Source organism: Callithrix jacchus, chromosome 15 (genome assembly GCF_049354715.1).
Source record: "Callithrix jacchus isolate 240 chromosome 15, calJac240_pri, whole genome shotgun sequence".
Classification (NCBI taxonomy): Eukaryota; Metazoa; Chordata; class Mammalia; order Primates; family Cebidae; genus Callithrix; species Callithrix jacchus.
Genome location: NC_133516.1, coordinates 89648933 through 89663858, shown reverse-complemented (window position 1 = coordinate 89663858; position 14926 = coordinate 89648933). Strand labels below are relative to the sequence as shown.

General features: G+C 38.8%; 1 protein-coding gene across 12 annotated transcripts; it reads left to right on the top strand.

Annotated features, from left to right (window-relative positions):
• The first annotated feature begins 6844 nt into the window (after positions 1-6844).
• Positions 6845-14684, top strand: CLDND1 (claudin domain containing 1). 12 transcript variants are annotated; one of them, XM_054246079.2, is made up of 6 exons: positions 6845-6921; positions 8081-8124; positions 8393-8637; positions 10715-10825; positions 12971-13108; positions 13281-14684. In XM_054246079.2, exons 3-6 carry the CDS (start codon positions 8412-8414, stop codon positions 13499-13501), a joined length of 696 nt encoding a protein of 231 aa, XP_054102054.1. In that variant the 5' UTR covers positions 6845-6921; positions 8081-8124; positions 8393-8411; the 3' UTR covers positions 13502-14684. The 12 variants fall into 12 exon arrangements, with proteins under 12 accessions (XP_054102054.1, XP_008980835.1, XP_078208287.1 ...); XM_008982587.5 differs by having other exon boundaries at positions 8328-8637; XM_078352161.1 differs by having other exon boundaries at positions 8074-8124.
• The last annotated feature ends 242 nt before the right edge of the window (positions 14685-14926 follow it).

Sequence of the window (14926 nt, the reverse complement as noted above, 5' to 3'; positions counted from 1 at the left end):
GGCTTCGTGTCACCTCAGTTTTAGGCAAGTGAGCTCAGGTCAGGGAAGGATGAAGGCTCCTCTGACCTGGGACAGTCCCAGAAGTCACTCTGGAGTTGATTTATGAGCCAGAGCTTGCCTTTTCTTGTGGCCCTGGCTGCTGTGTGCAATTCGTTTAATTTCATGGAGGGCATATTCCTTACTAAATATAGACTACAGATCAGAGAAACTAATTAACTGCTTTGACATTTCTGGGACAGAAATCTTTCCCACTGGGTAAGGTTTAATTATTTAATAGACTAATTCAGTTTGTAAAAAATTTGAAGTAGGACAATATTTACTTGAAAAGGGTTAATGAGGTAATATAGAATATTTAAACACATCATCTATATCTGTTTGCATGTACGTTAAAGTACTAATCATATATATTAGTAAAATCATAATTAAAATTACAGTTTAAGTGTACTGTAATTTTAATATTAGAATGTTGTACCCTGCAACCATAAGTTCTTTTGGCATTTGAGAAAATATGGTTGATTCTGGGTCTAACGTATTTTTATCTTTTTAAAAAAAAAATTTTTGATATGTCTCAAGAATTCAACAAAAAGGTTATTATAAAATGGAAAAAGCGTTCATGCTCATACTGCAGAGGAAAATATTTGGCTGCACATTCATTCTGTATCCCTTGCATGTTTTTTCAAGTTTCAAAAGTTGCTGGCTTGCTGATGTAAACTATCTCAAATCTGATTTCCTCAGCCAACTATTGAAGCCATTGTAGATGAAGTAGTTTGCTTTATCATATACGGCCACTTTGCAGTATGCTCTTTAATGGTAGAAAAGCTACAATGTGAGAATAGCCATTGTGGATCAACAGTACCTTGGGACCCAAATCAGCAAACAAATGGAATATTTTAAGCCAAAAACAGACACATAGCATAGGGCAGTTTTTTTAATATCTCTGAGTACAATGCTAGTGTGAAACAGAATCCACAATAAAGCTGGCTAAAGTGGGGTTGTAAATAAGCTGGTACAATGGTCAATTTTAGGACCTTGAGTGTTCTTTAAAATAAACGTGCAGATACTAACAATAAAATAGACCCCTACACATAGATCAAAACTCAAAAGCAACACTGAGTTCCATAAGCGTATGAAAAGTCTGTGTAAACAGAGTGATGGCAAAAAAAAAAAAGAATAAGATACAAATATTGGTAACTGAATGAGAGCATATATGCCACCTCTTTAGAATTTTTTTTCTCAGAAAATAACACTCAACTTTCCTACCTGACTCCTGGCAGAAATAACTACTTCTTCCTTTGTATTTCCTAAGAACTTTAAAAATACTGCTTACAAAGTACTTGTCTCATTTCACTCTGTTAGGTCTCTTTATATCTGACCCCTGGAGCTGATAATGAGCAACTATTCGTTATCTCTGGACTGGCCTCTGGTATACAGCAGTTACCTGACTAAAGGTCTTTTTGGGCTCTTAAAGCCATTGATTTGAACCTGTGGATGCCAGATCCTATTACCCAGATTAGAGTCAGCAGGAACACCTGCTAAACTGTAGATTGCCAAACCGTGTCCTAGATATATTCAGTCAGAATCACCGGGGAAGAAGTCTAGGACTTTATATTTAACAAGTATCCAAGGTGATTCTAAACAGACTAAAGTTTGGAATCACTGTTCTAATTAACATAAGTTAACCGACCTTCTATGTTATGCTTTGTTATTATTTGTTAGTATTTTGACTAATTTTTTAAAAAGACCTAAAAGTTACCTCAAAATTGGAAATTTGTGGAAGTATTTTAGTCTGGATAGCACAAAATTTTGGGAGTTAATTTAGATTTGTAGGCCTTACTTATTCTATGTTCCAATTCCTGAGTTATGTTCAGAACTGGCTCAGGTGTTGAGGCCAGAGAAAGGTTTTCTTTACTGAAATGCCTGCTCAGGTGAATCCATTATTACTTGCTGTGGATTGCAGCCTCTGCTTCACAGGCAGGCTGAAGATTTAATAATAGAGCCACCCCAGTTAGGCTTATTGGACTTACGACAACATTACTTCAGCCTCTTCCCCGTCATCCACATCAGGTGGAGATCAGATTATGCATATACAGCACAGAAGAAAGAAATCCCTGGATAAGTAGCCTTTGATTCACACATGCTCTGCTGATATGTCCCAGAATAAATGGCAAAGAGCATGGAGCAACTAACTGTTTCTCATTAATCTTATCAATTAAACAGTGTCATTATATATTCACTTGTTAGATACATTCTCTTGTCCATTTCTTAGCAGTATCGTAAAGTGCAAAGTCAAAGAGTTCAGTTTAAGAAAACTGATTATACTGTTTATACTCTAGGAGTTTATTATTATTTTAAAATTCTCAGTTACTTGAAGAATTTAGTAGTATATAATGTAATATCACATCATGCCAAATTAAGTGGCATATATTCACTATTATGAGGGCCCCTCATTTAATTTACTGGGTTATTCCCCTTGGTAACTAATACTTCCATAGATAGAAATGATGTTACTATTCTAGCAATATATACTTTAGGTTTCTTCATAATAGTAGATTTAATCTGAATTTAGGTTGTGCGTAACAAAAATTGAGTTTATTTATGTTGGTGTCCTTGACACCCAGCAAAGTGTCTGGCAAGCAATAGATGGTCAACAAATGATTGTAGATCTGGGATGAATCATGCTTGAATTTTGAGTTATTTCCAAGGAATAGGGACTTTTCACAAACTTCCTAGACAGTTTTCACTTTCTATTGAATCCTGGGATCTTTGTCACATCATAAACTAATATGAAGAGCTGTTTCTAAGTTAATGCAGCATATTTTTTGTCAACTTATCCTAATGTTTTCACTTAGCACATCTGGTTGAATCAGAAGCAACTTGAAAACAAACAAATGTGAAAAATATCACTGCCATGGCCTCATGATGGATAGTGATGAGAAGAGGACTCTCTCAATGAAGACTCTTTTTTAAGTTTATTAATAATTAAATTAATTGATAATTTCAGTTTCTTATCTGCAATAAAGATTATTTTTTGAAAAGATATTTTTGGGAGGCCCACAATTCATACCCGTAACTCTATACTACTAAAAGTCACTTAGAAGAAATCAAAAAAAGTTTCTTCCATAATTTTAGCCTTCCTAACGATTACTGCTAATCTTTGAAACAGGAAGGGCTGTTTTTCAGTATCTTTTCTAATCAGAATGCACATGGCATTCCTCCTTTTTCTTTGCAGTCTACATTTGCCACTATCTCTGCTTCTAGTACATTTCCTAGGCTTGAGGTATAGGATACATAAATTCTGCAATGAAACGCTATGTTGTGGATCTATGAAGAACCATATTTTGTAGTTGAATGATTCCTTCAGTAGAATTATAAATTGTAAAATTTTATAACTTCAAGTGATATTAATGATCATTAGCAAAACTATTTTACTAATGAGGACCCTGGGGTCCAGAAAGGGGTCATTAACCAAAGATCCATTGATAATTTTTGAATAAAGGATAATTTAAACTTAAAGTTTTCATTTACATATGGCTCATGCACTGTCTTTCAGAAGCATGGGCATCTGAAAATTATAGTTTTTACTATATGTGGCACTTTACAGGAATTGCCAAAATAGGGAGACAGTTTTAGATGTGTTTTTTTATTTGCCTTGACCTCGATCAAGTTCTGTTGTTGTTCTGCAGTGAATGGGTACAAGGAAATTCAAAGATAGGACACTTTTAAGAATAGTTTTTGGTTGGAACCCAGAACTTGCACATATTTCCTTTTTCTTCCTCTCTGAACTCCAAAGTTCTTAAGAAAAACAACCAGGGCAAAATTGCATTAGAAAAACATAATGTAGATATATCTTATAATGTAGATATAACTTATAATTCCTAAAAATATGCAATTAAAAATAATATTAAATGTATTGGGGAATTTGATATTGATGGAAATTCTAGAGTGAAGAATTGTTTCATAAGTACATAACACAAACAAGTTACGACATCTGAGTATCTAGATTTTCAGTTATTGGGTTAATTTTAAATGTGCTGTAACTATAATATGCCTTCCTGTTGAAACTAGAACCATCTTTAACAAGTTAAACTAGATGCCTCATTCAACTTTGCTTTTAAAGCTAAATTCCATAATCTCTACGTGGTTGCACAAAATCATCTTTTATATTTGTGAAAATATGAGGCCAGCTACCCCTTCTCAAATAGCAGAGTAAAAACAGAGGTAGAAATTTAGCTCTATTAATTTATTAAGGATTTATTTTACCTACTCATACAACAAGCAAGCATAAATAGAAATTAGGAAACACCAAAGATGGAGAGATAAACCAGAAATACGGTGTGTGGTTGGTGAAACTGGGTGTGATGGGTCCGTTCAGGTCCTTTCTCAGGATGATCAAAACCACAAACATGCAGACACCTCCAGGTTCACATTAGGTTGGTCAGTGAAATGTGCCCTGAGTGTTTTCCAGGCATTCTGAAGACTTGAAGGGTGCAAGTGTCATCCTCCATTTCAGGTCCTCCCAGAAACATTTCCTGGTGTATTCTTGAGTCATGACGACTTGTATATATGATAGGATCCCAGGCCTGGGAATCTCCTGAGCAGGGCTAAACACAGATGCCTAAAATATTGTCCCAAATCTTTCCTAGTCATTTGGTGGTTAGTCCAGAGTTTTTTAAACTTGCTGAAGTGAGCAGGAACACCTATCTCTATAAATGGCTTCTCTCCATTTTGGGGTAACCTCTAGGGTTAATCCAGGAGCTTTAAAAGCTGTTTGTCTTTTTCCCACTTGTTTCCCTGGTCTGCCCCGTTCCCTGCGTGCCTTGTTGTCATGCCTCCGAAAATTGAGGAAATCAAGAACTTTTGCTGACAGCCCGACCAAAGGATGCCAAATCTGTCAAGATCAAGAAAAAAAAAAAGGACAATGTGAAGTTTAAAGTTCGATGCAGCACACATCTTTATATCCTTGTCATCACTGACAAAGGCGGAGAAACTGAAGCAGTCCCTGCCCCTTAGTTTGGCAGTGAAGGTGCTGAAACGAACCAGCCACAGTGATTTGAACTGTATTAGAATACTAAAAATTCACACACAAAAAAGCTGTTTTCACTACGCTTACTGAAATATTATAAATATTCAACAAATATTTGCAAATACTAGTAATTTAATGATTCTTTCCTAAGGGCCAGGTTCTGTGCTGGGCGTTTTATATGTATTTTCTCACTTGCTCCTCACAATGATCATGTGGGATAGATGCTACTGTCAACATCCATATTTTGGAAAAAAGACAACCAAAACTTCTCCAAAGTCATCAAATGAGTATATTCAAGTGTGCTACCACGATAGTCAGTTACTCGAATACCAAGTTTGCTACAAGTCAGTTACTCTCTCTAGTTCCTTTATCTATAGACTGACATTGTTTCTTCTTTTCTCTCCTTTAAACTTCTCTTTAGCTTGGTTTACTGACCACATGATCTCAGGGGAGAGGTAAATCTGAAAGTAGGAGATTTCTAGTGAAGGCTGATGGATGAAGACATTTCCTGGTGTATAAATGCATTTATGAGTCTTACTACACATTGACAATTTGCCTGCGCTCCTCCACCACTTTCTCTAGTTGGTGCCTCTGACAAAAATTTTTTTATTACATACTATATGTGAAAATCCAGACTCATGTTTGAATATTATATTTGGCTACCTTATTATGTGCTGCACGTGAATACCAGTTCACCCACTCAGGTGAAAGAAACGTAATTACAGATAGAGAAACATATCATGCCTTTAATCTGTCAAAGTGGTAGAAATATTCAGTATCAACCTGAAGCTCCCATCTTTCTCCTGTGCTAAATTACAAAGCATTAGGGGACAGAGTGAGGGTTTGAAACCTCTGTCCTTGAGTCAGCTTTCCCTGTAGGTTACTATTGAGAAATCCATCATTTGCTGGTCCCAGGCCACACATGTTACTGCTAAGATGTCCCTGCTTCCTGTCCATGAATTTCTTCTGTGTCAAACCTGAGGGCTCAGATTCATTGTTGCCTCTCTGCCACACATCATCTGCAGTCTCCAATGCTGTCCATGACCTTCTCTGGTTGAGTGATGTTCTCCAAATTTCAGTCTTTTTCCGACTATACCCACAATTTTTAATTCATTTTTGACATATCTGGTGTCCTCAGTATTTACTTAACATTTTAAAAATTAAATGCAAAAAATTTTAAAAGGAACATTACTACAATAAAAAACCAGTATCACTTGTCATAAAAAGAAGGCAGCTACAAACACACATTTTATGAAACCCAAGTAATGTCATTACATTCTTGATGGATACTGTCTGCCAGGTCACATACTTCTTAGTCTAAACTTAGGCAATAAAACCAGAAGGACGCTCTGCTCCAGTGCGAGGGATTCTGGGGGAGGGAAATAAAATGGGTCAACGTTTCACAAGTAGAATCCCATTTTTGTTCATTTATACTTAGATCTAGAGGCAGGGTAGTGTGTGATAGGGAAAGCACAGGACTAAGTCAGACCCAAGTTTTACGGGTCACGGTCATTGACTAGAGGTGACCGGAAACAGGACGCTTTACTTTCTGGACCATTGTCTCTTCCTCCCTAAAATGCAAGAATCCAACAGCCTAGACTTCCCTTCTGCGCACCAGCTTGCCTGAGGAGCCGAACTACATCTCCCACAATGCATCGCGAGCGGCGCCAGAAATGCCTGCTGCCGCCTCAGACAGCTTTCAGTCTGTCCCTCCTACAACTCCCACAAGGCCCCTCGGCCCTCGGCCGCGGCCCTGCCCGGGGTGGGGGCGGAGGCGGAGGCGCGGGAGTTATGGAGGGGGCGGGCTCTGCAGGGAAGTGCGTCAGAGGAGGCGCGGGGAGAGTAGGGTGCTGTGGTCTGAGCTAGAGGGTGAAGCCGGCTGTGCAAGAGGATGGGCGGTGAGTGAGTGGGACCGGCGTGGCCGGGCGGGGGTCGCGTCGCGGTTCGACGTTCCCGGCGGTTTGAAGAGGGGCCCCCTTCCCAGGCGTGGTCGGTACTGGGCGGGTTCCGAGCGGCGGTTTTGTCCCTGGGCCGAGCCCTCTAGGGCGGGGCCTGGTCTGGTACCTGGTGCCCGTGGCAGGGGGCTGCGCACGGCTGCCCCGCCCCAGATCCGGCCTTCCCCGGCCCCGCCTTGTCCCGGGAGTTGGCCGCGCCTGGCGTCCGGCTGGGACGCGCCGCCGTTCCCAGTGCTGGGACCCTTTAAGGTCATTTGAGAGCACCAGGATGAAGGGGGGATTTAAAAAAAAAATCAAAATACAAATCCAACTTTTTGAGTTATCGTTATTGTCACTGCCCTTGTCTTTCCTGAATCGCTTCCCATTTTCCGAACTCAGCAACCCCAGTTTGCGAGTCTGTTTTTCGTGCACCTTCTTAAGGTGTTGGGTACGGTCACAGTATACACTTGTCGTGTAGTATTTGACTCAGCGCGATCCGCCTTGAGTCATTTTGCTGCGGCCATTTACTACTGCCGTTGAGCCCCGTCCACGCCTTGGGAGTGTTCATATTTTGATAGTTTTCTGTCGGGCCAAGGAGGGATTATTTAGTTTTTGCGGACATATATTGCACTTAGGATTTAGGGAGAGAGCAAGGTTTCAGTTGAGGAGATTCAGAAGTATAAGGAATAGAGAGAGTAGACCGGAGTGAAGCATTTGGCAGCGTAAAGAAGCTTGGCTTAGCTTTAATGGATTAGGGAGAGATTGCTATCTAGCATTATTACATGTTATTGTTCTCTTTGCTATTTTATACACCTGAGACAACCTTTCCCTCGGGGTTAACAAACATCTTCCACTCTGTTTTCAGTATGGCTCCTGACTCTTTACCTTTGTTTTTAGGAGGCTTACCTCTTCAGAGGAAACTGGGAGAAGCCAATTTCCACTGCTTCCTTTTCCTGTGCCTTTTTAACACTCAAATCCAGAACACTTAATCCTCTGCAGCTTGTGCAGAAATTCAGTCTGTAATTTAAAATGTGTGCACGGTACACTGCTGATCATGGGCATGTCTGTTGTTTGTATCTGTAATGTGTATGTCCATTTCAGTGTTGTCTGTTTTAGTATGCAGGTGATAGACTAGAGAACAAGACCTCTGTCTCCGTAGCATCTTGGGTATGTGAGCATTCAATAAGTACTTTTATGAGAATGAGTTTTGTTTTAAACTTAATTAAAAATATGCTTGCTTTCTAAAAAAATTCTTAATGGTTATATGTACGACGGCATGGGGAAATCGGGTGAAGGGTCCTTTGGAATAATTCAAAATAATCTTTCTTTGTCCTTAAAGTCTAACTTTTTATTCTTCAACTTTTAAACAGAGCAGTCTGAATGCCAGAATGGATAACCGTTTTGCTACAGCGTTTGTTATTGCTTGTGTGCTTAGCCTCATTTCCACCATCTACATGGCAGCCTCCATTGGCACAGACTTCTGGTATGAATATCGAAGTCCAGTTCAAGAAAATTCCAGTGATTTGAATAAAAGCATCTGGGATGAATTCATTAGTGATGAGGCAGATGAAAAGACTTACAATGATGCACTCTTTCGATACAATGGCACAGTGGGATTGTGGAGACGGTGTATCACCATATCCAAAAACATGCATTGGTATAGCCCACCAGAAAGGACAGGTATTTCTCTTATTTTAACTTCTCTCTCCTTTACCTGTTTAATAATAAACAAAACAACCTAATGATTGCCCAATTACATGTAAGTAGCTTTGTTGGTTCTCTCTCTCCTTAAAGGAATAAATCATGGTGTATCTGCTCTTCCTACCACCTTCTCTCCCCACCTTCTTTGCATTACCATGGTACTCATCAATATTGGCTGGATGAGGACCTTTTCTTATCCTGAGAAAGCTGTTTAAAATTTATGTACTTACGTGTGCATTAAATACTTTTTATTCATCTTACACATGTCATAAAGAAATAGTTGGAAAAGTACATCAAAAGACTTTTAAAATATTTGGTAACTAGTAAAGGACTACCATCGAAAATCAACTCAACAAACTGTTCTTTTATGGGTTAGCTGTATCATACTACATATCTATCATTTGCCCGTATGACTTAGAGGATATAATTTGACCAGCTCTACATTTAAATCTGTGTAATTATGAGACTATTTTGCAACAATCTTGATGCAGAGTTTGTAGGTTAATATATTGTATTACAGAAGTAAAAAAAAACCATAACTAAGTTTTTCAGGTTTAGGCATTGTTTTAATTTCCAGTTATTAAAATGGTGGCCTTAGAGCTCTTTGTAAGGGACAGCGTTACAGTTTATGATTACTTCTGTTGGCCCTTAATGGGGAAGCATTGTATTCAAATCATAGCAGAACAATCTTGTTACCACATATCAAAAGGATGATATATCACTGTATCTGAATAAAGAGGTAATTGGAAAGGAAAGGGGAGAAAGTTGGTTAAAAATTCATTGTAAAATGTTCCATTTGACCTAGAGGTTACAGGAACACTTGATATTGATATTGGAGTTAGTAGTGGAGTGTTACAACTTGGTCATTCATTAAACAAATATTTATTGCTTGCCTTCATATTCCAGGGCCTTTTAGCTGGGAGAACATCAGGAAAGAGAACAAAATCCTTACTCCTGAGGAACTAGCATTCTAATAAAGGATGAAAGACAGTAAACAGAATATAACAGTATAAACAGAATAAATAGTATGTTAAAAGATGACGTGTGCTATGGCAAAATAGAACACTAAAGGGATTTGGGAATATGTGGGAAAAGGAATATTGGGGGCCATAGGTTATGATTTTCAGTAGGATACTTAAGGAAGGTCTTATTGAGAAGACACCACTTGAGTAAAGAATGTAAAGACTAGATGAAAGAGTTGGCCATATGGGTAAGTGGGGAGGTAGTCATTTAGGTTGGAAAGGACATCTGCTGCAAAGGCCCTGTGGCAGGAGCATGCCTGAAATATTCAAGGACCAGTAAGGAAGCCACTGGGCTGGAATGAAGGGAGAGTCGGGAAGTTGGGAATGCTACCAAAGACCTGCTTTGGGAGTGGTGCTGGGCCAAATCCTGGAAGACTCTAGGCATACTGAGAACTTCGGTGTTGACTCCAAGTACAGTGGTGAGCCATGATCTGGTCACCCAGGCTCTTGTGAAAACAGAGGCAGCAGACAAAGGTGGAAGCTAGAAGACTATGGTTAGGAGGCTATAGAAGTAATTTAGGTTAAGTGGTGATTATGACTCACACCAGAGTTGTAGCTCTGAGCAGGAGCTGCTTTCCGGACATAGTTTGAAGAAAGAACTAGGATTTCCTGATAGAGTGTAAATGTACAGAAATTACTCTGAAGTTTCCGGTCCGAGTAACTGGAAAGGTGGAGTTGCCATTCTCTGAGATGGGGGTATGACTGGTAAAGCAGGGGTGGGCAAGGAGATCGACATTCCTATTTATTTCGGTCTTTGTTTCCTCCCCTTCTTCCTAGGCTTCTTACCTAGCTATTCTGCCATTCATTTTACTGCTTCCACTTTATTTTTCTTCCTCATGCCTATGTGTTCAGCCTGCCACTGAGGACCAGTGGCATCCATTGGACGTCTATGAAACCTGTGTGTCAACCAGGGCCAGAGGAGTTGCTGACCCCTCTGGAAATGTCTTTTACTTTTTACTTTGGAGAATAATTACTGAAAGAGATTTTTGTTAAATGTTTATGATGAAAACAACAGGCACTTGTTCTTGTTCCAGAGTCATTTGATGTGGTCACGAAATGTGTGAGTTTCACACTGACGGAGCAGTTCATGGAGAAATTTGTTGATCCCGGAAACCACAATAGCGGGATTGATCTACTTAGGACCTGTGAGTACTTTGACTTCACCAGGACAGTTGGGGGAGCAGTGATAATTTTATTTGTCTTTTTTTGGACTCTGTTCTTGGAACAACATGAGTTAGTAGATTGTGCCAACTTTCAAATAAGATCTCTAACAGTATCCAATGAACTCTGTTCTGTTGATCACATATTTTAGAAGGTAGATATATGCTTACCAAATTTCAAATGATTTGAAGTTGACAGGGACAACTACTTCATTGGATGATGGGATCTAGATCTTCAAAAAATATTATTAATGGGCCTATTTAATAGGAAATTTGGTTGGGATAACTTATAAATTCCTATAGTTGAATTAAACACTTTCCACTGCTTAAGTTCAGATAGCTGTGAAAAAATTTGACTACAAGCTCTAAATAAGTCAGTGAGTTGTCAGGCTTGCCCAAAGTGTTTATCCAGTCTTAGCTGGTGGTAGCAAAAGCGTGGATGACAAAAAAGATGAAAGTATTTATTGTAAACAGTCTATTCGTTGACGGTCAGGAAGCCCATGAAATACTGTCGTCAGATTTGAGCCTCAGTTTTCAGAGCTATAGGGACATCCCTTGCCCAGAAGAATGAGCATGTTGTAAGAGAAAAGGTTGAATAAGATGTAGGTATTTAGTTTTATAAAAAGAATATGTAGCAAGCAGTTTATTACTAGGAGAGTTTTAAGGGAATTAAGTTAGAAAAACACTGGCCGGGCACGGTGGCTCAAGCCTGTAATCCCAGCACTTTGGGGAGGCCGAGGCGGGTGGATCACGAGGTTGGCAGAACGAGACCATCCTGGTCAACATGGTGAAACTCTCTGTCTCTACTAAAAATTACAAAAAATTAGCTGGGCACAGTGGCGTGTGCCTGTAATCCCAGCTACTCAGGAGGCTGAGGCAGGAGAATTGCCTGAACCCAGGGGGCGGAGGTTGTGGTAAGCCGAGATCACGCCATTGCACTCCACAGCCTGGGTAACAAGAGCGAAACTCTGTCTCAAAAAAAAAAAAAAAGAAAAACACTAAGTTCCAGAAAGTGAAACCAGCACCAAAATGTAAATTTGGTCAAGATAGATATGAATACATTTGTAATAATGAATATCATCTAAAAATGGAATCACATATTTTATAAGGTCATCAGGTTTTCTTCCCATGTTGGTGAAGGATTTATGATAATTAAAACTACTTTTTATTGAGTATTTGTATATTCCAGATTCTCTGCTTTGTGCTTTATGTAATTCTTTCAACAGCCCTCTAAGACAGGTCATTTATAATTACCATTAATTTACTTGTTGTTACTGGCTTTACGTCCTACAAAGACTTAGATATTGTTGGTAGGTAGAGTCAGAGTGATTTTTGTGTCAAATCCTGGCTCTACCACTTACTGTGTTACTTTGTACAGATTATTTGTACTTTTTTTTTTTTTTGAGCTGGAGTCTTGTTTTGTCGCCTAGGCTGGAGTGTAGTTGCATGATCCTCCACCTCCCAGGTTCAAGCAATTCTCCTGCTTCAGCCCCCTGAGTACCTGGGATTACAGGCATGCACACTATGTCTGGCTAATTTTTATATATTCAGTAGTGACGAGGTTTCACCATGTTGGCCAGGCTGGTCTTGAACTCCTGACCTCATGATCCTCCCGCTTCAACCTCCCAAAGTTCTGGGATTACAGGCATGAGCCACTGCACCTGGCCTCCTCCTGTATACTTTAAATCATCTTTAGATTACTTATAATACCCAACACAATATAAATGCTATGTAAATAGTTGTTATATATTTTAAAATTTGTAATATTTATTATTATTTTTTTCTGAATATTTTTAACCCTTGGTTGGTTGAATATGTGGATGCAAAACTTGCAGATTTGGAGGGCTGACTGTACCTACTTTTTATGGTTGTTGGGAGGATTAACACAGCAAATGTGTAGACAGATATTGCATGGTATGAAATGAACCCTCTGTAATCGCTACCTGTTAGTGTCCTTTCACTTTTATCCGGATGAGGTTAGCATCTTTTTGAATAATGCACTTTAGAAAGGAGGCCTCAATGTTAAAATAGTTCTCACTTTTTGAGAAAAGAGCTGATTAGAATACAAAAGAAATTGCCATTGTGGGAAAATGGTCTGCAATTATGGTCACATTTCTATGCTCTCTTCAGATCTGTGGCGTTGCCAGTTCCTTCTGCCTTTTGTGAGTTTAGGTTTGATGTGCTTCGGGGCTTTGATTGGACTTTGCGCTTGCATTTGCCGAAGCTTATATCCCACCATCGCCACGGGCATTCTCCATCTCCTTGCAGGTAGGTTTTGCCATCATACTTACCTTTTAGCTTCTTCCTGTCTCCTTAGGGACCAAAGAGTTATAAATCTTGAGTGTTCACGTATTAACTGCCCTGTCACATTGCCTGAAAAGCTCTTTACTGTGTTTTTACCCAGCCATGTTTTTTTTTTTTTCCTAAATTTTCCCTCAAGGTCTGTGTACACTGGGCTCAGTAAGTTGTTACGTTGCTGGAATCGAACTACTCCACCAGAAACTTGAGCTCCCTGAGAATGTATCAGGTGAATTTGGATGGTCCTTCTGCCTGGCTTGTGTCTCAGCTCCCTTACAGTTCATGGCTTCTGCTCTCTTCATCTGGGCTGCTCACACCAACCGGAAAGAGTACACCTTAATGAAGGCATATCGTGTGGCATGAGCAAGAAACTGCCTGCTTTACAATTGCCATTTTATTTTTTTAAAATAATACTGATACTTTCCTCACCTCTCTCTCAGTTGTTTTTAATTTTTATTTTATTTGTGGATAAACCATTTTACTATGAAAATCTATTTTATTTATACGCATACACCACTAAATACACACTTAATACCACTCAAATTTATGTGGTTTACTTGAAGTGATGCCATCTTTCAAATAAACTAATATAGGTCTAGACAGAAAGAAATGGATAGAGACTTGACACAAATTTATGAAAGAGAATTGGCAGAGGAATTTGACCCAAACAAGTTCTGCTAATGTCTGTTAGACTTTTCAGTAAAACTAAAGTAAGTATCTGTTCAACTGAAAACTCTCTAATAGTTTCTCTGGGAATCCTCTCATCATTGTCCAAACTTCATGTTCACTTTGCTGTTGTAGATAGCCAGTCAGCCAGCAGTATTAGTGCTACTTTCAAAGACGTAAGCGCTATAAAATTGGGAAATTATCTAATGTCATTGTCCCTAAGCATTGGCACATAGCTTCATCTGAGTTGAGATATGGCAGCTGTTTATATCTGCACTGTGTCTGTCTACAAAAAGTGAAAAATACAATGTTTACTTGAAATTTGAACTTTGTAACTGCAAGAATTCCAATTCAGCCCGACAAGGATTAAGATTATTATTTTTAACTCTCCATAAAATTTTTAGTACCACCAACTCATTTGGGATGTTTTTCCTTTCCTCTTCACATACCGGGGTTGTTGAAAGCTTGCTTTCTTTTTAACATTACATTACAGTTACAAAGTAACGTTCCCCAACTGCTATTTAGTTACTCTTGCCCAGTACCATATAGAACCTTTCACCATAATGACTCTCCAGAGCTGGGAAACCTACCACAAGATCTAAAGTTTGGCTGTCCATCAACCTCCAACTATGGTCTTTATTTCTTGTGGTAATATGATGTGCCTTTCCTTGCCTAAATCCCTTCCTGGTGTGTATCAGTTTTATTTAATGTCTTCTAATTCAGTCATTTTTATAAGTATGTCTATAAACATTGAACTTTAAAAAATCTTATTTATTTATTCCACTACTGTAGCAATTGACAGATTTTAAAAAAAGTAACCTCATAATTTCTTACCATAACCTAAATGTCTTTTTTTAAAAAATAAAATTGAAAATGAAAAGGACTCAATGAATTGTATGTAGAGTGTCTGAACTGATTTGAATCTCAACACTTTAGGATAAAGAAGTGGTGAGGAATCTCTGTGCTTGTCTGTGGAAAGTGAATCTTGCTGTACAGGGCTGTCTTTATGTCCTCTGTTTGGGTCTCTTGTTTTATCTTACGGAAAATGAAACCTCCTTGCCCCTGTTAGAAATAAGAAAGTCTTTCTTTTATTTTTCAGAATTTTAAACCAGTTACTCAAAA